This window comes from Tachyglossus aculeatus, chromosome 8 (assembly GCF_015852505.1).
Source record: "Tachyglossus aculeatus isolate mTacAcu1 chromosome 8, mTacAcu1.pri, whole genome shotgun sequence".
NCBI lineage: Eukaryota > Metazoa > Chordata > Mammalia > Monotremata > Tachyglossidae > Tachyglossus > Tachyglossus aculeatus.
Window position 1 is genome coordinate 36,254,353 of NC_052073.1, and position 26,795 is coordinate 36,281,147.

Consider the following 26,795-nt stretch of genomic DNA (forward strand, 5'->3'; position numbering starts at 1 on the left):
TATATTTTGTTTTGTTGCCTGTCTCCCCCTTCTAGACTGTGAGCCGTTGTTGGGTGGGGACCGTCTCTATAGGTTGCCCGGTTGTACATCCCAAGCGCTTAGTACAGTGCTCTGCACACAGTAAGCGCTCAATAAATACGATTGAATGAAAGTGATTCCCTTTGAAAGACCAAAATCCAGTAGGCCCTTGCCGTCTTATTTATTTTATTTTGTTAATATATTTTGTTTTGTTGCCTGGCTCCCCCTTCTAGACAGTGAGCCTGCTGTTGGATGAGGACCGTCTCCATAGGTTGCCCAGTTGTACTTCCCAAGCGCTTAGTACAGTGCTGTGCACACAGTAATTGCTCAATAAATACGATTGAATGAAAGTGATTCCCTTTGAAAGACCAAAATCCAGTAGCCCCTTGCCGTCTTTATTTTATTTTGTTAATATATTTTGTTTTGTTGCCTGTCTCCCCCTTCTAGACTGTGAGCCGTTGTTGGGTGGGGACCGTCTCTATAGGTTGCCCAGTTGTACTTCCCAAGCGCTTAGTACAGTGCTGTGCACACAGTAAGCGCTCAATAAATACGATTGAATGAAAGTGATTCCCTTTGAAAGACCAAAATCCAGTAGCCCCTTGCCGCCTTATTTATTTTATTTTGTTAATATATTTTGTTTTGTTGCCTGTCTCCCCCTTCTAGACTGTGAGCCCGCTGTTGGGTAGGGACCGTCTCTATATAATAATAATAAAATGATGGTATTTGTTAATCGCTTACTATGTGCAAAGCACTGTTCTAAGCGCTGGGGAGGTTACAAGGTGATCAGGTTGTCCCACGGGGGCTCACAGTTTTCATCCCCATTTTCCAGATGAAGGAACTAAGGCCCAGAGAAGTGAAGTGACTTGCCCGAAGTCACCCAGCTGACAATTGGCGGAGACGGGATTTGAACCCATGACGCCTGACTCCAAAGCCCGTGTTCTTTCCACTGAGCCATATGTTGCCCACTTGTACTTCCCAAGCGCTTAGTACAGTGCTGTGCACACAGTAAGTGCTCAATAAATATGATTGAATGAAAGTGATTCCCTTTGAAAGACCAAAATCCAGTAGCCCCTTGCCTTTCTTATTTATTTTATTTTGTTTTGTTGCCTGTCTCCCCCTTCTAGACTGTGAGCCCGCTGTTGGATGAGGACCGTCTCTATAGGTTGCCCAGTTGTACTTCTTAAGCGCTTAGTACAGTGCTGTGCACACAGTAAGCGCTCAATAAATACGATTGAATGAAAATGATTCCCTTTGAAAGACCAAAATCCAGTAGCCCCTTGCCGTATTTATTTTATTTTCTTAATATATTTTGTTTTGTTGCCTGTCTCCCCCTTCTAGACTGTGAGCTGTGGTTGGGTGGGGACCGTCTCTATAGGTTGCCCAGTTGTACTGCCCAAGCGCTTAGTACAGTGCTGTGCACACAGTAAGCGCTCAATAAATACGATTGATTGAATGAATGAATGAATGAATGAATGAATGAATACAAGTGAATGAATGCGCACCAGCCCCCTCGCTGGGATTCGGATTCTGCGCATTGAAAGCTCCCGATTCGCTCCCTCTTCTCCTTAAGCCCCGCCCCCCGGCCTCCCGCGCATGCGCAGACTCCAGGCACGAACGCCGCGCCGACTGCGCAGACTCCGAGCGTGTCCCTCCCCCCCCCCCCCCCGCCCCGGGCCGGACTGCGCAGACTCCGTGCATCAACGACTCCCCCGCCCCCTAACGGTCCTCCGTTGCCATGGAAACAGGGATGCGTTGTCGCCCGGGGGCTGTGCTGAACGACCCCTGGTGAAGCTTGGCGGCGGCGGCGTTATGTCGAGGGCCCGGGTAAGGAGCGGGGGAGACGACCCCCGAGGGAAAGACCCCAGCGCTGGGACTCCAAAGGACCCCTTCTATTCATCCAAGCGCTTAGTACAGTGCTCTGCACACAGTAAGCGCTCAATAAATACGATTGATGATGATGATCCATCTTACCTCCTTCCCTTCCCCACGGCACCTGTATATATGTTTGTACATATTTATTACTCTATTGATTTATTTATTTTACTTGTACCTATCTATTCTATTTATTTTATTTTATTCTATTTATTTTATTTATTTTATTTTATTTTGTTAGTATGTTTGGTTTTGTTCTCTGTCTCCCCCTTTTAGACTGTGAGCCCACTGTTGGGTAGGGACCGTCTCCCCCTCATCCCATACTGAGCCCCTTCCTTCCTCTCCCCCTCATCCCCCTCTCCATCCCCCCCATCTTACCTCCTTCCCTTCCCCACAGCACCTGTATATATGTATATATGTTTGTACATATTTATTACTCTATCTATTTATTTATTTATTTTACTTGTACATATCTATTCTATTTATTTTATTTTGTTAGTATGTTTGGTTTTGTTCTCTGTCTCCCCCTTTTAGACTGTGAGCCCAATGTTGGGTAGGGACTGTCTCTATATGTTGCCAATTTGTACTTCCCAAGCGCTTAGTACAGTGCTCTGCACACGGTAAGCGCTCAATAAATATGATTGATTGATGTGTTGCCAACTTGGACTTCCCAAGCACTTAGTACAGTGCTCTGCACACAGTAAGCGCTCAATAAACATGTCTGCTGTGTGACCTTGGGCAAGTCACTTCACTTCTCTGTGCCTCAGTTCCCTCATCTGTAAAATGGGGATTAAGATTGTGAGCCCAACAAGGGACAACCTCATCTCCTTGTGTTCCCCCCAGCACTTAGAACAGTGCTTTGCACATAGTAAGTGCTTAACAAATACCAACATTATTTTTATTATTATTAATAAATGCGATTGATTGATTGATTGATTGATTCATTCATTCAATCAATCGTATTTGGACCCCTTCCATTCATTCAATCGTATTATTGAATTATGAGGGAACTGAGGCCCGGAGAAGGGAAGTGACTTGCCCAAAGTCACCCAGCTGACAATTGGCAGAGCCGGGATTTGAACCCCTGACCTCTGACTCCAAAGCCCGAGCTCTTTCCACTGAGCCACGCTGCTTGTAATAAGCAGCTTATAATATAATAATAATAATGGTGGTATTAGTTAAGCGCTTATTATGTGCAGGCACTATACTGAGCGCTGGAGTAGATACAAGACAATCGGGGTTGGACACGGTCCCCGTCTCACACGGGGCTCCCAGTCTTCATCCCCATTTTCCAGATGAGGGAACTGAGGCCCGGAGAAATGAAGTGACTTGGCCAAGGTCACGCAGCAGAGAAGGGGCAGAGCCGGGATTAGAACCCAGGGCCTCCTGACTCCCAAACCCGGGCTCTACCCCCGAGGCCCTGCGGCTTCACTTCTGGAGGGCGAGGATCATTTCTGCGGACTCTACCGGTCTCTTCCAAGTGTTTCGTACAGTGCTCTGCACACAGGAGGTGTTCAATAAATAGCACGGACGTGGAAAAGAGCGTGGGTTCTGGAGTCAGGGGTCATGGGTTCAAACCCCGGCTCCGCCCATTGTCAGCTGGGTGACTTTGGGCAAGTCACTTCTCTGTGCCTCAGTTACCTCATCTGTAAAATAATAATAATAATAATGACATTTATTAAGCACTTACTATGTGCAAAGCACTGTTCTAAGCGCTGGGGAGGTTACAAGGTGATCAGGTTGTCCCCCTTGGGGCTCACAGTCGTCATTCCCATTTGACAGATGAGGGAACTGAGGCCCAGAGAAGTGAAGTGACTTGCCCAAAGGCACCCAGCTGACAGTTGGCGGAGCCGGCATTTGAACCCATGACCTCTGACTCCAAAGCCCGGGCTCTTTCCACAGAGCCACGCTGCTCCACAGCGTGGGGATTAAAACGGGGATTAAAGACTGTGAGCCCCCCCGTGGGACAACCTGACCACCTTGTAACCTCCCCGGCGCTTAGAACAGTGCTTTGCACATAGTAAGCGCTTAATAAATGACATTATTATTATTATTATCACCCCTGACGGAACTCACGTCCCTCTTCTTGTTGCAGAACCTGGGCTCTAAGAGCCACGGCTCCCCAAAACTGAAAGAGAGGTAGGTGGTTGATTTTTATTTATTTTAAAGGTATTTGGTAGGTGCTTACTAGGTGCCAGGCACTGTACTAAACTCTGGGGTAGATACAAGATAATCTCCCAGGCGCTTAGTACAGTACTTTCACACACTGTAGGTGCCCACTAAATCCCAGTGACTGCTGGATCGTAAGCCCTTTGGGGGCTGGGTTTGTGTCTTCCATCCATATTGGTTTCTTCCCAAGTGTTCAGTGCTCTCAATCAATCAATCAATCAATCGTATTTATTGAGCGCTTACTATGTGCAGAGCACTGTACTAAGCGCTTGGGAAGTCCAAGTTGGCAACATAGAGAGACGGTCCCCACCCCACAGTGGGCTCACAGTCTAAAAGGGGGAGACAGAGAACAGAACCAAACATACCAACAAAATAAAATAAATAGGATAGAAATGTACAAGAAAAATAAATAAATAAATAAATAGAGTAATAAATATGTATGTATTTATGTATTTATGTATGTAAATATGTATGTATGTATGTATGCTCTGGCAGATTAGGTGGCCAATAAATATCACTAATTGCTGGATTGTCTCAGGTGCTTAGTACAGTGCTCTGCACACGGTCGATGCTCAATAAATGCCGCTGATTGCTGGATTGAAAGCTGGATCAGGGGTGGGGTTTGTGCCCACCAACACTATTGGATTCTCCCAAGCGCTCAGTACAGCGCCCTGCATAAAGTAAGCACTCCTCTAGACTGTCAGCTCTGTTGTCCCCTCCCCAGCGCTTAGAACAGTGCTCTACGCTCAGGAAATACATCTGAATGCATAAATGCGATTGATTGATCGATGGACTGTACTAAGTGCTAGGGGAGCTGTATGTTAACAGCCTACTAGTAGTCATGGGATTTATTATTCCTCTGAGGGACTGTACTGAATGCCCCCTGGGGGGGGGGGGGGTATTGTATTGAGGGCCCTCTGGGGACACTGTAGTTAGCGCTGGAGGGGGATCTGTCTTGCAGAGAAGCAGCGTGGCTCTGTGGAAAGAGCCCGGGCTTTGGAGTCAGAGGTCCTGGGTTCGAATTCCATCTCCGCCAATTGTCAGCTGGGTGACTTGGGGGAAGTCACTTCACTTCTCTGGGCCTCAGTTCCCTCGTCTGTCAAATGGGGATGAAGACTGGGAGCCCCCCACTGTGGGACAACCTGATCACCTTGTAACCTCCCCAGCGCTTAGTACAGTGCTTGGCACATAGTAAGCGCTTAATAAACGCCATCATCATTATTATTATTATTATTATTGCAGGGAACCAAGACCGTGTATCCGATTCAAGTGCGCCCTGGTCAACACCATTTTAGATGTCCTCCACCAGAGACCCGGATGGGTGGAAGTTAAAGAGTAAGAGACGTGGCGGGATGGCTACTTATTGGGCGGGGAATGTGTCTAGCAACTGTCTCCTATCGTCCTCTTCCAAGCACTCAGTCCAGCGCCCCGCACACAGTAAGCGCTCGATAAATACCATCGATGGTCCGCCAGACTCTCAATCAATCAATCAATCAATCAGTCGTATTTATTGAGCGCTTACTGTGTGCAGAGCACTGGACTAAGCGCTTGAGAAGTACAAGTTGGCAACATAGAGAGACAGTCATCATCAATCGTATTTATTGAGCGCTAACTGTGCAGAGCACTGTACTAAGCGCTTGGGAAGTACAAATTGGCAACATTTAGAGACAGTCCCTACCCAACGGTGGGCTCACAGTCTCAAAGGGGGAGACAGAGAACAAAAGCAAACATACTAACAAAATAAAATAAATAGAATAGATATGTACAAGTAACATGAATAAATAAATAAATAGAGTAATAAATATGTACAAACATGTATACATATATACAGGTGGTTGTGGGCAGGGCTTCGATCACACGTACGTGGACGAGCGCGTCCGCATGTCTCTCGACTCTGTTGGACTGGCCCCTCCCAAGCGCTCAGTACAGCGCTCTGTGCAGAGTAATAATATTAATAATCATCAATCGTATTTATTGAGCGCTATGTGCAGAGCACTGTACTAAGCGCTTGATAATAATGATAATGATGGCATTTATTAAGCGCTTACTATGTGCAAAGCACCGTTCTAAGAGCTGGGGGGGTGACAAGGTGATCAGGTTGTCCCACGGGGGGCTCACAGTCTCCATCCCCATTTTGCAGATGAGGTAGCTGAGGCCCAGAGAATAATAATGATGGCATTTATTAAGCGCTTACGATGTGCAATGCACTGTACTAAGCGCTGGAAGCACTGTACTAAGCGCTGGAGAAGTGAAGTGACTTGCCCTAAGTCACCCAGCTGACAATTGGCAGAGCCGGGGTTTGAACCCATGACCTCTGACTCCAAAGCCCGGGCTCTTTCCACTGAGCCACGCTGTAAGCGTTCAATAAATACCATTGATGGAGGGATTCGTTCTTACTGAGCGCTTACTGGGCACAATGCGCTGTACTAAGCGCTTGGGAGAGGACAGAAGAAGAATAAACCGACCCATTCCCCGCCCACCCCGAGCTGACGTCTAGAGACGAGCTCGGCTGACACGTAGTGAGCGCTTCCAGCGCTTAGAACAGTGCTCTGCACATAGTAAGCGCTTAACAAATGCCATTATTATTATTATTATTATTATTATTATTATTATTATTAACACGAGAAGCAGCGCGGCTTAGTGGCAACAGCCCGGGCTTGGGAGTCAGAGGTCATGAGTTCTAATCCCGGTCCCGCCGCCTGTCAGCCGTGGGACTTTGGGCAAGTCGCTTCGCTTCTCTGGGCCTCAGTTCCCTCATCTGCAAAATGGGGGAGAAGACTGTGAGCCCCACGGGGGACAACCTGATGACCTTGTATCTCCCCCAGCGCTTAGAGCTTTGGAGTCAGAGGTCATGGGTTCAAATCTCCAGTAGCCCCTTGCCGTCTTATTTATTTTATTTTGTTAATATATTTTGTTTTGTTGCCTGTCTCCCCCTTCTAGACTGTGAGCCGTGGTTGGGTGGGGACCGTCTCCATAGGTTGCCCGGTTGTACTTCCCAAGCGCTTAGTCCAGTGCTCTGCACACAGTAAGCGCTCAATAAAGACGATTGAATGAATGGGTTCAGTTCCCGGCTCTGCCAATTGTCAGCTGGGTGACTTTGGGCAAGTCACTTCACTTCTCTGGGCCTCAGTTCCCTCATCTGGAAAATGGGGATTAAGACTGTGAGCCTCCCCGTGGGACAACCTGATCACCTTGTAACCTCCCCAGCGCTTAGAACAGTGCTTTGCACATAGTAAGTGCTTAATAAATGCCATTATTATTATTATTATTATTATTATAACGGTGCTTGGCACAGAGTAAGCGCTTAACAAATACCATCATCATTATCACTATCACAAATCACTATCATCACTAACAAATACTACTGAAACAAAAATACCAGCATCACTATCATCATTAACAAATATCATGAGCAGCAGCGTGGCTCAGTGGCAAGAGCCCGGGCTTTGGAGTCAGAGGTCATGGGTTCAAATCCCAGCTCCGCCAACTGTCATCTGGGTGACTTCGGGCGAGTCACTTCACTTCTCTGGGCCTCAGTTCCCTCATCTGGAAAATGAGGATGAAAACTGGGAGCCCCCCGTGGGACAACCTGATGACCTGGGAACCTCCCCAGCGCTTAGGACGGTGCTTTGCACATAGGAAGCGCTTAACAAATACCATTATTCTTATTGAAACAAAAAATATCATCATCATCAATCGTATTTCTTGAGCGCTTACTATGTGCAGAGCACCGTCCTAAGCGCTTGGGAAGTACAAATTGGCATCGTAGAGAGACGGTCGCTACCCAACAGCGGGCTCAGAGTCTAAAAGTCTTTCCTCTCCCCCTCGTCCCCCTCTCCATCCCCCCGTCTTACCTCCTTCCCTTCCCCACAGCACCTGTATATATGTATATATGGTTGTACATATTTATTACTCTATTTATTTATTTATTTATTTATTTATTTTACTTGTACATTTCTATCCTACTTATTTTATTTTGTTGGTATGTTTGGTTCTGTTCTCTGTCTCCCCCTTTTAGACTGTGAGCCCACTGTTGGGTAGGGACTGTCTCTATGTGATGCCAATTTGTACTTCCCAAGCGCTTAGTACAGTGCTCTGCACATAGTAAGCGCTCAGTAAATACGATTGATTGATTGATTGATTGATTGATTGATTGACAGAGAACAAAACCAAACCTACTAAGAAAATAAAATAAATGCGGCGGGGGGAGGCGAAGAAGGCGGGGACGCCCTCTTGACCGTGGCCTTGTCCCCTCTCCGCCGGCCCCCCGACTGCCCGCAGCGAGGGCGAGTGGGACTTCTACTGGTGCGACGCCAGTTGGGTCCGGGAGAGCTTCGATCACACGTACATGGCCGAGCACGTCCGCGTCAGCCACTTCCGCAACCACTACGAGGTGAGTCGGGGTCCCCCCGGGTGGGCCGGGGGTGGGCCACCGGGTCTCCCACCACCCCCGTTGCCGGGGGCGATCCAAACTGGCGGCCCCCTGGCCCGTCTTCCCCATCGCACCTGGCCTGGTGACTGTGGAAGACCCCCAAATGGCGGCCTCCTGGCCTGGTTTTTTTTTTTAAATGGCATTTATTAAGCGCTTACTATGTGCCAAGCACCGTTCTAAGCGCTGGGGAGGTGATCAGGTTGTCCCACGGGGGGCTCCCGGTCTTCATCCCCATTTTACAGAGAAGGGAAGCGACTTGCCCAAAGTCACACAGCCGACAGTTGGCAGCGCCGGGATTCGAACCCATGACCTCTGACTCCAAAGCCCGGGCTCTTTCCACTGAGCCACTTCTCATGAAGACTCTGCTGTTGGCCTCAGTGGAGTCGGCCTTGAGGCCGGGGACGATCCAAAGTCGCGGCCTCCTATCTGTGGAAGATCCACAAAGGCGGCCTCCTGGCTTGTTGTAGGGAAGCAGCGTGGCTCAGTGGAAAGAGCCCGGGCTTTGGAGTCAGAGGTCATGGGTTCGAATCCCACCTCCGCCGATTAGCTGGGTGACTTTGGGCAGGTCACTTCACTTCTCGGAGCCTCAGTTCCCTCATCTGGAAAATGGGGATGAAGACTGTGAGCCCCCCGCGGGACAACCTGATTACCTTGTATCCCCCCCCAGTGCTTAGAACAGTGCTTTGCACGTAGTAAGCGCTTAACAAATGCCATTATTATTATTATTATTATTATTTTGTTTTCCCCTATTGGATTCGGCCTTGTCCCGGGGGAAGATCCAAAGTCGCGGCCTCCTGGCCCGTTTTTCCCCATTGGAACTAGCGCTCAATAAATACGATTGAATCAATCAATCAATCGTATTTATTGAGCGCTTACTGTGTGCAGAGCACTGGACTAAGCGCTTGGGAAGTCCAAGTTGGCAACATACAAGTCCCTACCCAACAGTGGGCTCACAGTCTAAAAGGGGGAGACAGAGAACAAAACCAAACATACTAACAGAATAAAATAAATAGAATAGATATGTACAAGTAAAATAAATAGAGTAATAAATATGTACAAACATATATGAATGAATATATTGACACCTGTCCACTTGTTCTGTTTTGCTGTCTTTCTCCCCCTTTTAGACTGTGAGCCCGTTGTTGGGTAGGGACTGTCTCTATATGTTGCCGAATTGTACTTTCCAAGCGCTTAGTACAGTGCTCTGCACACAGTAAGCGCTCAATTTACTCTATTTATTTTGTTTTGTTTTGTTGTCTGTCTCCCCCTTCTAGACTGTGAGCCCGCTGTTGGGTAGGGACCGTCCCTATTTGTTGCCAACTTGTACTTCTTCCCAAGCGCGTAGTCCAGTGCTCTGCACACAGTAAGCGCTCAATAAATACGATTGAATGAGTGAATCCGTGGAAGATCCCAAACGGCAGCGTCCTGGCCCGTTTTCCCCCATTGGAGCTGGCCTCGTGTCTGTGGAGGAGCCAAAACGGCGGCCTCCTGGCCTGCTTTCCTCAACGGAGCCGGCCTCGTTCCCGGGGGAAGATCCCAAGTCGTGGCCTCCTGGCCTGTTTTCCTCAATAATAATAATAATAATGGCATTTATTAAGCGCTTACTATGTGCAAAGCACTGTTCTGAGCGCTGGGGAGGATACAAAGCGATTAGGCTGTCCCACGGGGGGCTCACGGACTAAAGCTATGGGCTTGTGAGACAGGAAGGATGCTGATGTTGTCCGGGGTGATGTGAAAGACGGGGTTTGGGTAGAAAGATAAGGAGTTAGTTGTGTTTTGGACATGCTGAGGTGACAGGAGGACATCCAAGTAGAGATGTCTCGAAGGCAGGAGGAGGTGCGAGTCTGCAGAAATTTAGACACCCCAAAACTTTATTAGACCTTAATACCTCCTTCCCTTCCCCGCAGCACCTGTATATACGTATATGTCAGTAAATACGGTTGAATGACTGAATGAAGTGGCGGATCCTGGATTAGAACCCACGACCTCTGACTCTATATGTTTGTACGTATTTATTACTCTATTTTATTTGTACATATTTATTCTATTTATTTCATTTTGTTAATATGTTTTGTTGCCTGTCTCCCCCTTCTAGCCTGTGAGCCCGCTGTTGGGTAGGGACCGTCCCTATATGTTGCCGACTTCTACTTCCCAAGCGCTTAGTCCAGCGCTCTGCACACAGTAAGCGCTCAGTAAATACGGTTGAATTAATGAATGAAGTGGCGGAGCCGGGATTAGAACCCACGACCTCTGACTATATATGTATATATGTTTGTACGTGTTTATTACTCTATTTTATTTGCACATATTTATTCTATTTATTTTATTTTGTTAACATGTTTTGTTTTGTTGTCTGTCTCCCCCGTCTAGACTGTGAGCCCGCTGTTGGGTAGGGACCGTCTCTCTGTGTTGCCAACTGTACTTCCCAAGTGCTTAGTACAGTGCTCTGCACACAGTAAGCGCTCAATAAATACGATTGAATGAATGAATGAATGAATATGTTTGTACGTATTTATTACTCCATTTATTTATTGATTTATTTTACTCCGTCCCGAGCGTTCAGCACAGCGCTCGGCTGAACACCCGGCCCATCGCAGCCGAGCCCGGGGTCGGTGGGGGGACGGTCCCTCTCCTCGGGGAGGTTTCCAGTCCAGGGCGGGATTTTTTCCCCCGCACTCCAGCTGACCCGCAAGAACTACATGGTGAAGAACCTGAAGCGTTTCCGGAAGCGCGTGGAGCGCGAGGAGGGAAAACTGGAAGCCGGGAAGTGCGACTTCTTCCCGAAGACGTTCGACCTGCCGTCCGAGTACCACCTGTTCGTCGAGGAATTCCGCAAGAGCCCCGGGACCACATGGATCATGAAGCCGGTGAGCCCCTGGGCGAGGGGCATGGGACGGCCTCCTTGAGCCCAGGAGGAGAGCGAAATCCGAAATCCCACGATGACGCCATTTATGAACCAATCAATCAATCAATCAATCGTATTTATTGAGCGCTTACTGTGTGCAGAGCACCGGAATAAGCGCTTGGGAAGTACAAGTTGGCAACATAGAGAGACGGTCCCTGGGAGACACTGTGAGCCCACTGTTGGGTAGGGACTGTCTCTAGATGTTGCCAATTTGTACTTCCCAAGCGCTTAGTACAGTGCTCTGCACATAGTAAGCGCTCAATAAATACGATTGATGATGATGAGGCCATCAGGATGTCCGCCGTGGGGCTCGTGGGCTTCATCTCCATTCGACAGATGAGGGAACTGAGGCTCAGGGAAGTGAAGGGACTTGCCCAAATGCAGAGCATTCATTCATTCAATCGTATTTAGTGAGCGCTTACTGTGTGCAGAGCACTGGACTAAGCGCTTGGGACGTACAAGTCGGCAACATATAGAGACGGTCCCTACCCAACAGTGGGCTCACGGTCTCGAAGCACCGTACTAAGCGGTTGGGAAAGCACAGTACGACAATAAATAATCATAATAATAATAATGATGGTATTGGTTAATCAATCAATCAATCAATCGTATTTATTGAGCGCTTACTGTGTGCAGAGCACTGGACTAAGCGCTTGGGAAGTCCAAGTTGGCAACATATAGAGACAGTCCCTACCCAACAGTGGGCTTACAGTCTGAAAGGGGGAGACAGAGAACAAAACCAAACATACTAACAAAATAAAATAAATAGATAGGTACAAGTAAAATAAATCAATAAATAGAGTAATAAATATGTACAAACATATATACAGTATAAGCACCATTCTAAGCGCTGGGGAGGTTACAAGGTGATCGGGTTGTCCTACGGGGGGGGCTCCCAGTTTTCACCCCCATTTTCCAGATGAGGGAACTGAGGCCCAGAGAAGTGAAGTGACTCGCCCAGAGTCACCCAGCTGACAGTTGGCGGAGCCGGGATTTGAACCCGTGACCTCCGGCTCCAAAGCCCGGGCTCTTTCCACTGAGCCCCGCTGCTTCTCCAGGGAAAAAGGGAGGTAAACCCAGTAATAGCAGGAGAATTGGAAAATGAATAATGAAGTGTGGAACACGGATCAATAAATATGATTGAATGAATGAATGAGCAAGCGAATGAATGAGTGGCGCTATTACTCTATTTATTTGATTTGTCCATATTTATTCTATTTATTTTACTTTGCTAATATGTTTGGTTTTGTTCTCTGTCTCCCCCTTCTAGACTGTGAGCCCGCTGTCGGGTAGGGCCCGTCTCTATATTGCCAACTTGGACTTCCCAAGCGCTTAGTCCAGCGCTCTGCACACAGTAAGCGCTCAATAAATACGAATGAATGAATGAATGAATCAATCAATCGTATTTATTGAGCGCTTACTATGTGCAGAGCGCTGGACTAAGCGCTTGGGAAGTACAAATTGGCAACACACAGAGACAGTCCCTACCCAGCAGTGGGCTCACAGTCTAAAAGGGGAGACAGAGAACAGAACCAAACATACCAACAAAGTAAAATAGATAGGATAGAAATGTACAAGTAAAATAAATAAATAAATAAATAAATAAATAAATAAATAGAGTAATAAATATGTACATTTATGAATGAATGAATGAATCAATCAATCAATCAATCGTATTTATTGAGCGCTTACTATGTGCAGAGCACTGTACTAAGCGCTTGGGAAGTACAAATTGGCAACACACAGAGACAGTCCCTACCCAGCAGTGGGCTCACAGTCTAAAAGGGGGAGACAGAGAACAGAACCAAACACACCAACAAAATAAAATAAATAGGATAGAAATGTACAAGTAAAATAAATAAATAAATAAATAAATAGAGTAATAAATATGTACATTTATGAATGAATGAATCAATCAATCAATCGTATTTATTGAGCGCTTACTATGTGCAGAGCACTGTACTAAGCGCTTGGGAAGTACAAATTGGCAACACACAGAGACAGTCCCTACCCAGCAGTGGGCTCACAGTCTAAAAGGGGGAGACAGAGAACAGAACCAAACATACCAACAAAATAAAATAAATAGGATAGAAATGTACAAGTAAAATAAATAAATAAATAAATAGAGTAATAAATATGTACGTTTATGAATGAATGAATGAATGAATCAATCAATCAATCGTATTTATTGAGCGCTTACTATGTGCAGAGCACTGTACTAAGCGCTTGGGAAGTCCAAATTGGCAACACACAGAGACAGTCCCTACCCAGCAGTGGGCTCACAGTCTAAAAGGGGGAGACAGAGAACAGAACCAAACACACCAACAAAATAAAATAAATAGGATAGAAATGTACAAGTAAAATAAATAAATAAATGAATAAATAAATAGAGTAATAAATATGTACATTTATGAATGAACGAAAAGGAGAGGGGATTTAAGGGCTAAGCGCTTAGCACAGCGCTTTGCACGCAGTAAGGGCTCAATAAACGCAATTGAACGGGAAAGCGACTGAATGAAGGGGTGAGCGCCGAAAGAAAATTTCTGCATCGAGCCCGGGAGTCGCAGCAGGGAATTGTCACCGGTCCCCATCGTCGTGACAGGCCGTAATTTGCGCTAATTGGGAACGAGGAACCGCAAATTAAGATGAGCGAGGAAGCGCTTATTAAATACTGTCATTCGGGCTATTGTTTGGGGAGCCGCGTGGGCGTGGAAGGCAACTTGTTATCTCAGGGAGTTGGAGAGAGAGAGAGAGAGATCTCGGCCCAGGGTACCTGGATTCCGGACCGGGGACCTGGGTTCGAATCCCGGTCCACCACAACGTTTGCTGGGTGGCCTTGGGCAAGTCGCTTGGCTTCTCTGGGCCTCCGTTTCCACCTCTGTAAAATGGGAATTGAGAGCGTGAGGAGCCCCGGGTGGGACAGGGACTGTGCCCGACGAGATTTGGGTTCCCCCCAACCGCTTAGTGCAGTGCCTGCCACCTAGTAAGCGCTCAAACACCTTAAAACAAAGACAAAAAAGTCAGTTGGCTCCTCTGGGCCTCAGTTTCCTCACCCGTAAAATGGGGATTAAGAGGGTGAGTTCCATGTGGGCCGGGGGCCGCGTCCAATCCGGTGAGCTTGGATTCCCCCGCGCCGCCTGCCACGTAGTAAGCGCTTAAATACCGTGAATAAAAGAAAACCGAGAACAGTGCTTCGCACGTCGTGAGCGCTTCACAAATGCCATCATCGTTATAATAATAATAATAATGATGGCATTGATGAAGCGCTTACTATGTGCAAAGCACTGTTCTAAGCGCTGGGGAGGATACGAGGTGATCAGGTTGTCCCACGGGGGGGCTCCCAGTCTTCATCCCCATTTTACAGATGAGGGAACTGAGGCCCAGAGACTGGGGGAGGCCCTTCCTCCGCGGATAACCTTCGCTCGGACCCCTGAATGGCCTCGCCTTTCATTCGTCCAATCGTCTTTATTGAGCGCCCGCTGTGTGCAGAGCACTGGAGCAAGCGCTTATCATTCCCTTTCTGGGCCTCGGTTTCCTCCCCCGTCAACCGGGGACGCGCTCCCCGAGCTCCCTTCTCCTCAGACGGGGAGCCCCATGAGGCCAGGGCCTACCGGGCCCGAGGCGTTGACTCGGTATCCCCGGGCCCGGCGTGTGGCGCGGCGCCGGGGCCTGCGGGAGGACTGAGCCGGCCTCGATTGCAGGTGGCCCGATCCCAAGGCCGGGGCATCTTCCTCTTCCGCAAGCTCAAGGACATCATGGACTGGAGGAAGGTGAGGGGCCCGAAACCCCCCTCCTGCCCTCCTCTTCCTCCCACCCTCCTTCCCACCCTTCATTCATTCATTCATTCAATCGTATGTATTGAGCGCTTACTGTGTGCAGAGCACTGGGCTAAGCGCTTGGGAAGTCCAAGTTGGCAACAGATAGAGACGGTCCCTACCCGACAGTGGGCTCACTCTCTCCCTCAGTCCTCCTTCCCTCCTTTTCTTCCTCTCTCCCTCCTTTTCCTCTCCCTCTATTTATTTATTTATTCTCTATTTATTTATTTATTTATTCATTCATTCATTCATTCATTTATTCATTCATTCATTCACTCATTCATTTATTATTCATCCATTCATTCATTCATCCATTATTTATTTATTTATTTATTATTTATTTATTTGTTTGTTTATTTATTTATTCATTATTTATTTATTTATTTTACTTGTCCACATCTAATCTATTTATTTTATTTTGTTAGCATGTTCGGTTTTGTGCTCCGTCTCCCCCTTTGAGACCGTGAGCCCGCCGTCGGGTAGGGACCGTCTCTAGATGTTGCCAACCTGGACTTCCCGAGCGCTTAGTCCAGTGCTCTGCACACAGTGAGCGCTCGATAAATACGACTGATGATGACGATGGATGATCCTTCCTCTCAGTCCCTCTTTTCCTCCCTCCCTCCCCTCCTCCCTCCTCCTGTTTTTCACTCATTCGATCGTATTTATTGAGCGCTCACTGTGGGCAGAGCACTGGACTAAGCGCTCTCACCCTACCCCCACTGGAGGCGGGGTGGGGGGCTGGGGGTGGGTGGTCCCGGGGAGGCAACTGGGGGTGGGGGAAATAGTAATCATAATAACGATGGTATTTGTTAAGCGCTTACTATGTGCCAAGCACTGTTCTAAGCGCCGGGAAGAAGGGAGTGGGCCTAGCCGGTCCAAGATGGCGGCCCCCAAGCCAATGGGCTTGGGCCCGGACCCTCTCCAGGACAATTCCCGCTTAGATGACCAGAAGGAAGAGGCCCCGGTGGAAAACTACGTCGCTCAGAGATACATCGAAGACCCCTACCTGATAGGCGGTGAGTCCGCCAAATCTACAAGAAGCGGCCCACCGGTGATCGATCGATCGATCGATCGATCGATCGATGGGTATTGATAGAGCACCTGAGGGTGGAGGGCGGTGCGGCCTAGCGGGGAGAGCCCGGGCCTGGGATCCAGAAGGACTTGGGATAATAATAATAATAATAATAATTATGGCATTGATTAAGTGCTTACTATGTGCACTGGGGAGGTTACAGAGTTGTCCCCCGTGGGGCGCCCAGTCTTCATCCCCATCTTCCGGATGAGGCCACTGAGGCCCAGAGAAGCGAAGTGACTGGCCCAAAGTCACCCAGCTGGACAACTGACAATTGAGAAGCAGCGTGGCTTAATGGAAAGAGCCCGGGCTTCGGAGTCAGAGGTCAAGGGTTCGAATCCCGGCTCTGCCAACTGTCGGCTGGGTGACTTGGGGAAAGTCGCTTAGCTTCTCTGGGCCTCAGCGACCTCATCTGGAAAATGGGGAATAAGACCGTGAGCCCCATGTGGGACAACCTCATCACCTTGTATCTTCCCCAGCGCTTAGAACAGTGCTTTGCACATAGTAAGCGCTTAACAAAGACCATCATTATTATTATTTTGATTATTAATTGGCGGAGCCGGGATTTGAACCCACGACCTCTGACTCCAAAGCCCGGGCTCTTTCCACTGAGCCACGCTGATCTCCTCCCGGCTCTGCCCCTTGTCTGCTGTGTGACCTTGGACAAGTCCCGTCACTTCTCTGGGCCTCGGTTTCCCCCTCTGTCAAACGGGGATGAGGACTGTGAGCCCCACGGGGGACAGGGATTGGGACTGATTAGGTTGTATCAGCCCCAGCACTTAGTACAGTGCCTGCCATTCATTCATTCATTCAATCGTATTTATTGAGCGCTTACTGCGTGCAGAGCACTGTACTAAGCGCTTGGGAAGTACAAGCTGGCAACATATAGAGACGGTCCCTACCCAACAATGGGCTCACAGTCTCATAGTAAGCGCTTAACAGGTACCTTTAGTATCGTTATTATTATAAACCTGGCGCTGCCAGTTGTTTGCTACGTGCGGTTGTTTTTTGGTTTTTTTTTTAAGCATTTATTAAGCGCTTACTAAGTGCCAAGCCCTGTTCTAAGCGCTGGGGAGGTTACAAGAAGATCAGGTTGTCCCCCGGGGGGCTCCCAGTCTTCATCCCCATTTTCCAGATGAGGGAACTGAGGCCCAGAGAAGTGAAGTGACTCGCCCCAAGTCACCCAGCTGACAGTTGGCAGAGCTGGGATTCGAACCCATGACCCCCGACTCCAAAGCCCGGGCTCTTTCCACTGAGCCGTTGTTTGCCGTGTGACCTTGGGTAAGTCCCTTCCCTCCAGCACCTGGAACGGCGCTCGGCGCTTAGAAGGGTGCTTGGCACATAGTAAGCGCTTAACACATACCACCATTAGGATTATTGTCTGGGCCTCAGTTCCCTCAGCTGGAAAGTGGGCTGGGGGTTTCCAACCCCCTGAGCTTGTCTCTCCCCCAGCGCTCAGTCCAGTGCCTGGCCCGTAGTAAGCGCTTAACAAAGACCACAAGTGAAGCAGCGTGGCTCAGTGGCAAGAGCCCGGGCTTTGGAGTCCGAGGTCGTGGGTTCAGATCCCGCCTCCGCCACTTGTCAGCTGGGTGACTTTGGGCGACTTCTCTGGGCCTCAGTTCCCTCATCTGTCAAACGGGGATGAAGATTGTGAGCCCCCCCCCCCCGCCGAGGGACAACCTGATCACCTTGTATGAAGCAGCGTGGCTCAGTGGAAAGAGCCCGGGCTTGGGAGTCAGAGGTCATGGGTTCAAATCCCGGCTCCGCCAACTGTCAGCTGTGTTACTCTGGGCAAGTCACTTCACTTCTCTGGGCCTCAGTTCCCCCAACTGGAAAATGGGGATGAAGACTGTGAGCCCCCCGTGGGACAACCTGATTACCTTGTATGCTCCCCGGTGCTTAGAACAGTGCTTTGCACATCATCATCATCATCATCATCATCATCAATCGTATTTATTGAGCGCTTACTATGTGCAGAGCACTGTACTAAGCGCTTGGGAAGTACAAATTGGCAACATATAGAGACAGTCCCTACCCAACAGTGGGCTCACAGTCTAAAAGGCACATAGTAAACGCTTAACAAATGCCATCATTATTATTATTGTATCCTCCCCAGTGCTTAGAACAGTGCTTTGCACATAGTAAGCACTTAACAAATGCCATCATTACTATCATTATTGTATCCTCTCCAGCGCTTAGAACAGTGCTTGGCACATAGTAAGTGCTTCACAAATGCCATCATCATTATTATTTATTATTGGCACATAGTAAGCGCTTCACAAATGCCATCATTATTATTATAATTGTATCCTCCCCAGCGCTTAGAACAGTGCTTGGCACATAGTAAGCGCTTCACAGATGCTATCATTATTATTTATTATTGTATCCTCCCCAGCGCTTAGAACGGTGCTTGGCACGTAGTAAGTGCTTCGCAAATGCTGTCATTATTATTTATTGTTGTATCCTTCCCAGCGCTTAGCACATAGTAAGCGCTTCACAAATGCTGTCATTATTATTTATTATTGTATCCTCCCCAGCGATTAGAATGGTGCTTGGCACATAGTAAGTGCTTCACAAATGCTGTCATTATTATTTATTGTTGTATCCTCCCCAGCGCTTAGAACGGTGCTTGGCACATAGTAAGGGCTTCACAAATGCTATCATTATTATTTATTATTGTATCTTCCCCAGCGCTTAGAACGGTGCTTGGCACATAGTAAGGGCTTCACAAATGCTATCATTATTATTTATTATTGTATCCTCCCCAGCGCTTAGAACGGTGCTTGGCACATAGTAAGCGCTTCACAAATGCTGTCATTATTATTTATTGTTGTATCCTCCCCAGCGCTTAGAACGGTGCTTGGCACATAGTAAGGGCTTCACAAATGCTATCATTATTATTTATTATTGTATCTTCCCCAGCGCTTAGAACAGTGCTTGGCACATAGTAAGCGCTTAACAAATGCCATTATTATTATTATTATTATTATTATTGTTATTGTTATTGTTATTATGGGGAGCCGGGGGCCAGCTCATAGGGGGTGGGGGGTGGGCTCGCCGCTTCTCTGTGGTCGCAGGTCGCAAGTTCGACTTGAGGGTCTACGTCCTGGTGATGTCCGTAAGTTCAGCCCCCTGCCCGTGTGTGTGTGTGTGTGTGTGTGTGTGTGTGTTGGGGGGATGGAGGGGATGACCCCAGGGGTCACTTGGGGCGGAGGATGGAGGGGATGGGGTGATGACCCCGGGGGTCACTTGGGGGGGAGGATGGAGGGGATGGGGGGATGACCCCGGGGGTCACTTGGGGGGGGAGGATGGAGGGGATGGGGGGATGACCCCGGGGGTCACTGGGGGGGGAGGATGGAGGGGATGGGGGGATGACCCCGGGGGTCACTGGGGGGGGAGGATGGAGGGGATGGGGGGATGACCCCGGGGGTCACTTGGGGGGGGAGGAGGATGGGGGGGATGGGGGGATGACCCCGGGGGTCACTTGGGGGGGAGGATGGAGGGGATGGGGGGATGACCCCGGGGGTCACTTGGGGGGGGGAGGAGGATGGAGGGGATGGGGGGATGACCCCGGGGGTCCCTTGGGGGGGGGAGGAGGATGGAGGGGATGGGGGGATGACCCCGGGGGTCACTTGGGGGGGAGGATGGAGGGGATGGGGGGATGACCCCGGGGGTCACTTGGGGGGGAGGATGGGGGGGATGGGGGGATGACCCCGGGGGTCACTTGGGGGGGGAGGATGGGGGGGATGGGGGGATGACCCCGGGGGTCACTTGGGGGGGGAGGATGACCCCGGGGCCCCTTGTGGGGGAGGATGGAGGGGGTAGGGGGGGATGACCCCGCTGAGGGTCCCCCCCCCCGCCCCCGGGTGTGTGTGTGTGTGTGTGTGTGTTCCCGCCCAGTACCTGCCGCTGCGGGCCTGGCTGTACCGCGACGGCTTCGCCCGCTTCTCGCACACGCGCTTCACCCTCAGCAGCCTCGACGACCACTGTATCCGACCGGGGGGCACCGGGGGGACCGGGGGGACCGAGGGGCCCGGGGGATGAAGGGGGCGGGGCCTGGGGACAGAGGGGGCGGGGCCCGATAGCTGAAGGAGCGGGGCCTGAGGACCGAGGGGCGGGGTCTGAGGACCGAGGGGCGGGGTCTGAGGGCTGAGGGGGCGGGGCCCGAGAGCAGGAGGCGGGGCCCCGAGGACCGTGGGGCCGGGGCCAGAGCACAGGGGGCGGGGCCTGAGTGCTAAAGGGGCGGGGTCTGAGAGCAGGGGGCAAGGCCTGACGGGCGAGGGGCGGGGCCAGAGAGTAGTGGGCGGGCCCGGCGACAGAGGGGGCGGGGCCAGAGGTCTGAAGGGGCGGAGTCTGAGGACCGGGGGCGGGCCCAGAGATCCGGAGGGGGGGCCCCCTGAGATTCCCAGGGGGCGGGGCCTGAGGACCGATCCGCCCCCTCCAAATCAAACGGTGCTGGGGGACCGGCTGAGGGAGGTCGGGGATTCTCCTGAAGCTCGGGAGGTCGGCCAGCAGGGGGCGCCCTCGCACCTCCTTCGGTTCCCCTAACCAACTGGTCCTTGGGAACTGGCAGCCGAGGGGGCGGGGGCCGGAGAGCAGGGGGCGGGGCCTGAGGGCTGAAGGGGCGGGGCCTGGGGACAGAGGGGCGGCACCCGCCCTTCCGAAAGGATGGGGCCTGAGGGCCTGAGGGGGCGGGGCCTGAGGGGCGGGGCCGGGGGGGCGTGTCCCGATGCTGGCGGGGGCGTGACCTGGTGGGGGCGTGGCCCACAGGAGGCGTGGCCTGTGGGGCGTGACACGAGGCCGGCGGGGGCGTGGCCTGTGGGGTCGTGACCCCCGAGGGGGCGTGGCCTGCGGGGTTATGTCCAAAGCCGGCGGGTCGTGGCCTGATGGGGGCGTGTCACGAGGGGGGCGTGACCCGAGGGGGCGTGGCCTGTGAGGGGCGGGTCCCGAGGCCGGAGGGGGCGTGGCCTGACGTGGGCGTGACCTGTGGGGGCGTGGCCTGACGGGGGCATGCCGCGAGGGGGCGTGACCCATGGGGGCGTGCCGTGAAGGGGGCGCGTCCTGCGGGGGGGCGTGGCCTGACGGGGGCGTGCCACGTGGGGGCGTGACCCGAGGCGGACGGGGCGCGCCGCAGGGGGCGTGGCCTGCGGAGGTGTGGCCCGCGAGGGGGCGTGGCCGGACGGGGCGTGTCCCGCGTGGGGGGCGTGTCCCGCGAGGGTCCGCGCCCTGCGGGCGTCGTGTCCTTTCTCGTGCGGTCCGGTCCGGTCCGGTCCGGTCCGGTCCTTGTCCCGCCCGCGGTCCCGCAGTCCTTAGCGTCGCCCAGACGTCCACCTGACCAACGTGGCGGTGCAGCGGACGGCGCCCGCCTACGACCCGGGCAAGGTCCGCCGGGGGCGGGGCGGGGCGGGACGGGGCGGACCGAGCGGCCCCGCTCCCCCACGTACTGAGCGTCCGCCGGGGCGGTGTCCGTGTCCGTGTCCGTCCCCCCGTCCCCCCGTCAGGGCTGCAAGTGGTCGCTTGGGCGTTTCCGTCAGTACGTGACGGGGCGCGAGGGCGGGGCGGCGGCGGCGGGGCTGTTCGGGGCCCTGGGCGACCTGCTGGTCCGCAGCCTCCGCAGCGTCCAGCGGACCATCCGCGACGACCCCCGCTGCTTCCAGCTCTACGGCTACGACGTCCTCGTCGACCAAAGGCTCAAGCCGTGAGGGGGGCGGACGGGGGGCGCTCAGCGCGGGGCCCGGGAGGAGGGGGGTGGAGAAGGAGACGCTTAGTACAAGGCCCGGGAGGAGGGGGGTGGAGAGGGAGGCGCTCAGCACGGGGCCCGGGAGGAGGGGGGTGGAGAGGGAGACGCTCAGTACAGGGCCCGGGAGGAGGGGGGTGGAGAGGGAGACGCTTAGTACAAGGCCCGGGAGGAGGGGGGTGGAGAGGGAGACGCCCGGTACAGGGCCCGGGAGAAGGGGGATGGAGAGGGAGACGCTCAGTACAGGGCCCGGGAGGAGGGGGGGTGGAGAGGGAGACGCTCGGTACAGGACCCGGGAGAAGGGGGATGGAGAAGGAGACGCTCAGTACAGGACCCGGGAGAAGGGGGATGGAGAGCGAGACGCCCAGTACAGGGCCCGGGAGGAGGGGGGTGGAGAGGGAGACGCCCGGTACAGGGCCCGGGAGGAGGGGGGTGGAGAGGGAGACGCCCGGTACAGGGCCCGGGAGGAGGGGGGTGGAGAGGGAGACGCCCGGTACAGGGCCCGGGAGGAGGGGGGTGGAGAAGGAGACGCTCGGTACAGGGCCCGGGAGAAGGGGGATGGAGAGGGAGATGCCCGGTACAGGGCCCGGGAGGAGGGGGATGGAGAGGGAGACGCTTAGTACAGGGCCCGGGAGGAGGGGGATGGAGAGGGAGACGCTTAGTACAGGGCCCGGGAGAAGGGGGATGGAGAGGGAGATGCCCGGTACAGGGCCCGGGAGAAGGGCGATGGAGAGGGAGACGCCCGGTACAGGGCCTGGGAGGAGGGGGGTGGAGAGGGAGACGCCCAGTACAGGGCCCGGGAGGAGGGGGGTGGAGAGGGAGACGCCCAGTACAGGGCCCGGGAGAAGGGGGATGGAGAAGGAGACGCTTAGTACAGGGCCCGGGAGAAGGGGGATGGAGAGGGAGATGCCCAGTACAGGGCCCGGGAGGAGGGGGGTGGAGAGGGAGACGCTTAGTACAGGGCCCGGGAGAAGGGGGATGGAGAGGGAGATGCCCAGTACAGGGCCCGGGAGGAGAGGGGTGGAGAGGGAGACGCCCGGTACAGCGCCCGGGAGGAGGGGGGTGGAGAGGGAGATGCCCGGTACAGGGCCCGGGAGGAGGGGGGTGGAGGGGGAGATGCCCGGTACAGGGCCCGGGAGGAGGGGGGTGGAGAGGGAGACGCTCAGTACAGGGCCCGGGAGGAGGGGGGTGGAGAGGGAGACGCCCAGCACAGGGCCCGGGAGAAGGGGGATAGAGGGGGGCTGCTCAGCACCGGGCCCTGGAGAAGGGTGGTGGACAGAGAGGGGCGCTCAACACCGGGCCCGGAAGAAGGGGGATGAAGAGGGAGACGCTCAGTACAGGGCCCAGGCAAAGGGGGATGGAGAAGGAGACGCTCAGTACAGGGCCCTGGAGAAGGGTGACGGACCGAGGGGGGCGCTCAGCACAGGGCCCGGAAGAAGGGTGACGGACAGCGGGGGACACTCAGCACAGGGCCCTGGGCCTAGGAGGTGCTCAGCACAGAGCCCAGGAGAAGCGTGATGGACAGAGGGGTGCTCAGGACCTGGGGGGGCGCTCACTACAGGGCCCAGGAGAAGGGTGACTCATTCATTCATTCAGTCGTACTTATTGAGCGCTTACTGTGTGCAGGGCACCGGACTGAGCGCTTGGAAAGTGCAATTTGGCAACAGATAGAGACAATCCCTACCCAACAGCAGACTGAACTGTCCTGAGCGCTCCTAGCCCTTTAGGGCGTTCAATAAATACCACTGACGGTTGGAGAGGGGAGGGACGGGCGGGCACCGGACCGGGATTTTCGGGGGGAAACCGAGGCACGGTGATGGGGAGACCTCCCACCCCGATCCCCCCCGACCCGCAGGTGGCTGCTAGAGGTGAACGCCTCCCCGTCCCTCACGGCCAGTAGCCCCGAAGACTACCAGCTGAAAACCTGCCTTCTGGAGGACGTCCTCCACGTAGTCGACATGGAGGCCAGGTGAGGCCCACCCCCCGGCCCCTCACTCCCAACTCAATCGAGGAAGACTTCCCGGAGGCCGCGGGCTCGGACGCAGGGGTCCTACGAGAGAAGCAGCGTGGCCTGATGATAACGGTGATGGGGTGTGTGAGGCGCTTACTACATACCCCACACCTGTCTGAGCATTGGGGGAGACGCGAGGCCGTCAGGCGGCCCCGGGGCCCGGCAAGCGCTCAAACTGGCAATAACCATGGCCTTTATTAAGCGCTTACTAGGTGCCAGGCACTGTTCTAAGCGCTGGGGAGGTTACCAGGCCATTCATTCATTCGTATTTATTGAGCGCTTACTGTGTGCAGAGCACTGGACTAAGCGCTTGGGAAGTCCAAGTTGTCAACAGATAGAGACGGTCCCTAACCAACATTCATTCAGTCGTATTTATTGAGCGCTTACTGCGTGCAGAGCACTGGACTAAGCGCTTGGGAAGTCCAAGTTGGCGACATATAGAGACGGTCCCTACCCAACATTCATTCATTCATTCAATCGTATTTATTGAGCGCTTACTGTGTGCAGAGCACTGGACTAAGTGCTTGGGAAGTACAAGTTGGCAACCTATAGAAGCCATGAGGTTGTCCCACGGTCTCCATCCCCATTTCCCAGACGAGGGGACGGAGGCCCACAGAAGTGAAGTGGCTTGCCCAAAGTCACATTCGGATCGATTCATTCAGCGTGGCTCGGTGGAAAGAGCCCAGGCTTTGGAGTCGGAGGTCGTGGGTTCAAATCCCGGCTCCGCCAACTGTCAGCTGGGTGGCTTTGGGCCAGTCACTTCACTTCTCTGGGCCTCCGTTACCTCATCTGGAAAATGGGGATGAAGAGGTGAGCCCCCCCATGGGACAACCTGATCACCTTGTAACCTCCCCGGCACTTAGAACAGTGCTCTGCACGTAGTAAGCGCTTAATACTATCATTATTACCTATTGAGCGCTTACCGCGTGCGGAGCACTGGACGAAGCGCTCGGAAAGCACGATGAACGTCTGCCTGTCCGGCCGGGGGAAGTCGTCGTCATCATCATCATCAATCGTATTTATTGAGCGCTTACTGTGTGCAGAGCACTGGACTAAGCGCTTGGGAAGTCCAAGTTGGCAACATATAGAGACGGTCCCTACCCGACAGCGGGCTCAGTCTAAAAGGGGGGGACAGAGAACAAAACCCAACATACTAACAAAAGAAAATAAATAGAATAGATACGTACAAGTAAAATAGAGTAATAAATATGTACAAGCATATATACACATATATACACCTTGTAACCTCCCCAGCGCTTAGAACAGTGCTCTGCACATAGTAAGTGCTTAATCATCATCATCATCATCATCAATCGTATTTATTGAGCGCTTATTATGTGCAGAGCACTGTACTAAGCGCTTGGGAAGTACAAATTGTCAACACATAGAGACAGTCCCTACCCAACAGTGGGCTCACAGTCTAAAAGGGGGAGACAGAGAACAAAACCAAACATACCGACAAAATAAAATAAATAGGATAGATATGTACAAGTAAAATAAATAGAGTAATAAATATGTACAACCATATATACATATATACAGGTGCTGTGGGGAAGGGAAGGAGGTAGGATGGGGGATGGAGAGGGGGGAGAGGAAGGAAAGGGCTCAGTCTGGGCTTAATAAATACTATCATTATTATCTATTGAGCGCTTACCGCGTGCAGAGCACTGGACGAAGCGCTCGGAAAGCACGATGAGCGCCTGGCCGTCCGGCCTGGGGAAGTCCCGCTTCATCGCTCGGCTCCGGGGGTCCCGACTAGGCCCCGGCCCTCGGCCCCCCGAGACCCTCAGCGCCCCCCGACCCCTTTCCCCCGCCGCAGGCTGACGGGCAAGGAGAAGCGGGTCGGGGGCTTCGACCTCATGTGGGACGACGGACCGGTCAGCCGAGGGGACGGGGCCTGGGACGCGGCCCTTGGGGGCTTCGTGGCCAACACCCACCTGGGTACGGACGCAGAGCGGGGGGGGGGGTCTCATCATCATCATCATCAATCGTATTTAATGAGCGCTTACTGTGTGCAGAGCACTGTACTAAGCGCTTAGTCCGGGGTGGGGTGGGGGGGACCCCCGCGCCCCCCTCTGAGGGTGGTCCCCACTTCCCTTTCAGGATGCCACAACGACCGGGAGAAGCAGCTGAGGGAACTGTTCCGCTCCCCCTGGCACCAGAAGAAAGCTTAGGCCGCGCCGTGGGCGTCCAAGACACCCCCCTCCAGAAGCCCCCCCCCCAGCCTGGTAGCCTGGGAGGGGGCGCGGGAAGCCCTCCGTGGCTATTAAATGATTCGCGTCAACCGGTGTTGTCCGGTGGCGAGAGAAGCGTCCGGGCGCGTCATTCATTCGGTCGTATTTATTGAGCGCTCACTGGGTGCGGAGCACTGGACTGGGCGCTTGGGAGAGGGCGATACGACAATAGACGCATTCCCTGCCCGCAGAGGACTTCTTCTTGGCGTGGAGTGAGCGCTTTAGAGGGGAAGCGGTGCGGCCTGGCGGGCAGAAGGCCCCGGGTTCTCATCCCGGCCCCGCCGCTTGTCTGCTGTGTGACCTTGGGCCAGTCACCTCCCTTCTCTGGGCCTCAGTTTCCCCCTCTGGAAAATGGGGGTGAAGACTGGGAGCCCCACGGGGGACAGGGACCGTGTCCAACCTGATTAGCTTGGATCCACCCCAGCGGTTAGAACAGTGCTTGACGCAGAGTAAGCGCTGAACAAATACCACAATTATTATTAATAACAAATACCACAATGACTATTAATAACAAATACCACAATTATTAT

The 26,795-nt window shown here is 52.8% G+C and overlaps 1 protein-coding gene across 2 annotated transcripts; it reads left to right on the forward strand.

The window, feature by feature from the left end:
- Positions 1-1,741: 1,741 nt before the first annotated feature.
- On the forward strand, positions 1,742-26,393 carry TTLL9 (tubulin tyrosine ligase like 9). Of its 2 annotated transcripts, XM_038750235.1 has the most exons (14): positions 1,745-1,842; positions 3,986-4,029; positions 5,302-5,394; positions 8,341-8,452; positions 11,173-11,358; positions 15,098-15,166; positions 16,137-16,227; positions 19,361-19,401; positions 20,184-20,271; positions 21,607-21,665; positions 21,785-21,981; positions 23,876-23,989; positions 25,851-25,972; positions 26,135-26,300. In XM_038750235.1, the coding sequence occupies exons 1-14, from the start codon at positions 1,828-1,830 to the stop codon at positions 26,203-26,205; spliced, it is 1,302 nt and encodes a 433-aa protein (XP_038606163.1). In that variant the 5' UTR covers positions 1,745-1,827; the 3' UTR covers positions 26,206-26,300. The 2 variants fall into 2 exon arrangements, with proteins under 2 accessions (XP_038606162.1, XP_038606163.1); XM_038750234.1 differs by lacking the exon at positions 25,851-25,972 and having other exon boundaries at positions 1,742-1,842; positions 26,135-26,393.
- Positions 26,394-26,795: the final 402 nt, after the last annotated feature.

What these genes read in the sequence shown, in the direction of transcription:
- TTLL9 (XM_038750234.1), top strand. An exon ending in GGATGGGTGGAAGTTAAAGA is followed by an intron (nt 5,395 to 8,340) that starts GTAAGAGACGTG and finishes GACTGCCCGCAG; the next exon opens with CGAGGGCGAGTGGGACTTCT. An exon ending in CCACATGGATCATGAAGCCG is followed by an intron (nt 11,359 to 15,097) that starts GTGAGCCCCTGG and finishes CCTCGATTGCAG; the next exon opens with GTGGCCCGATCCCAAGGCCG.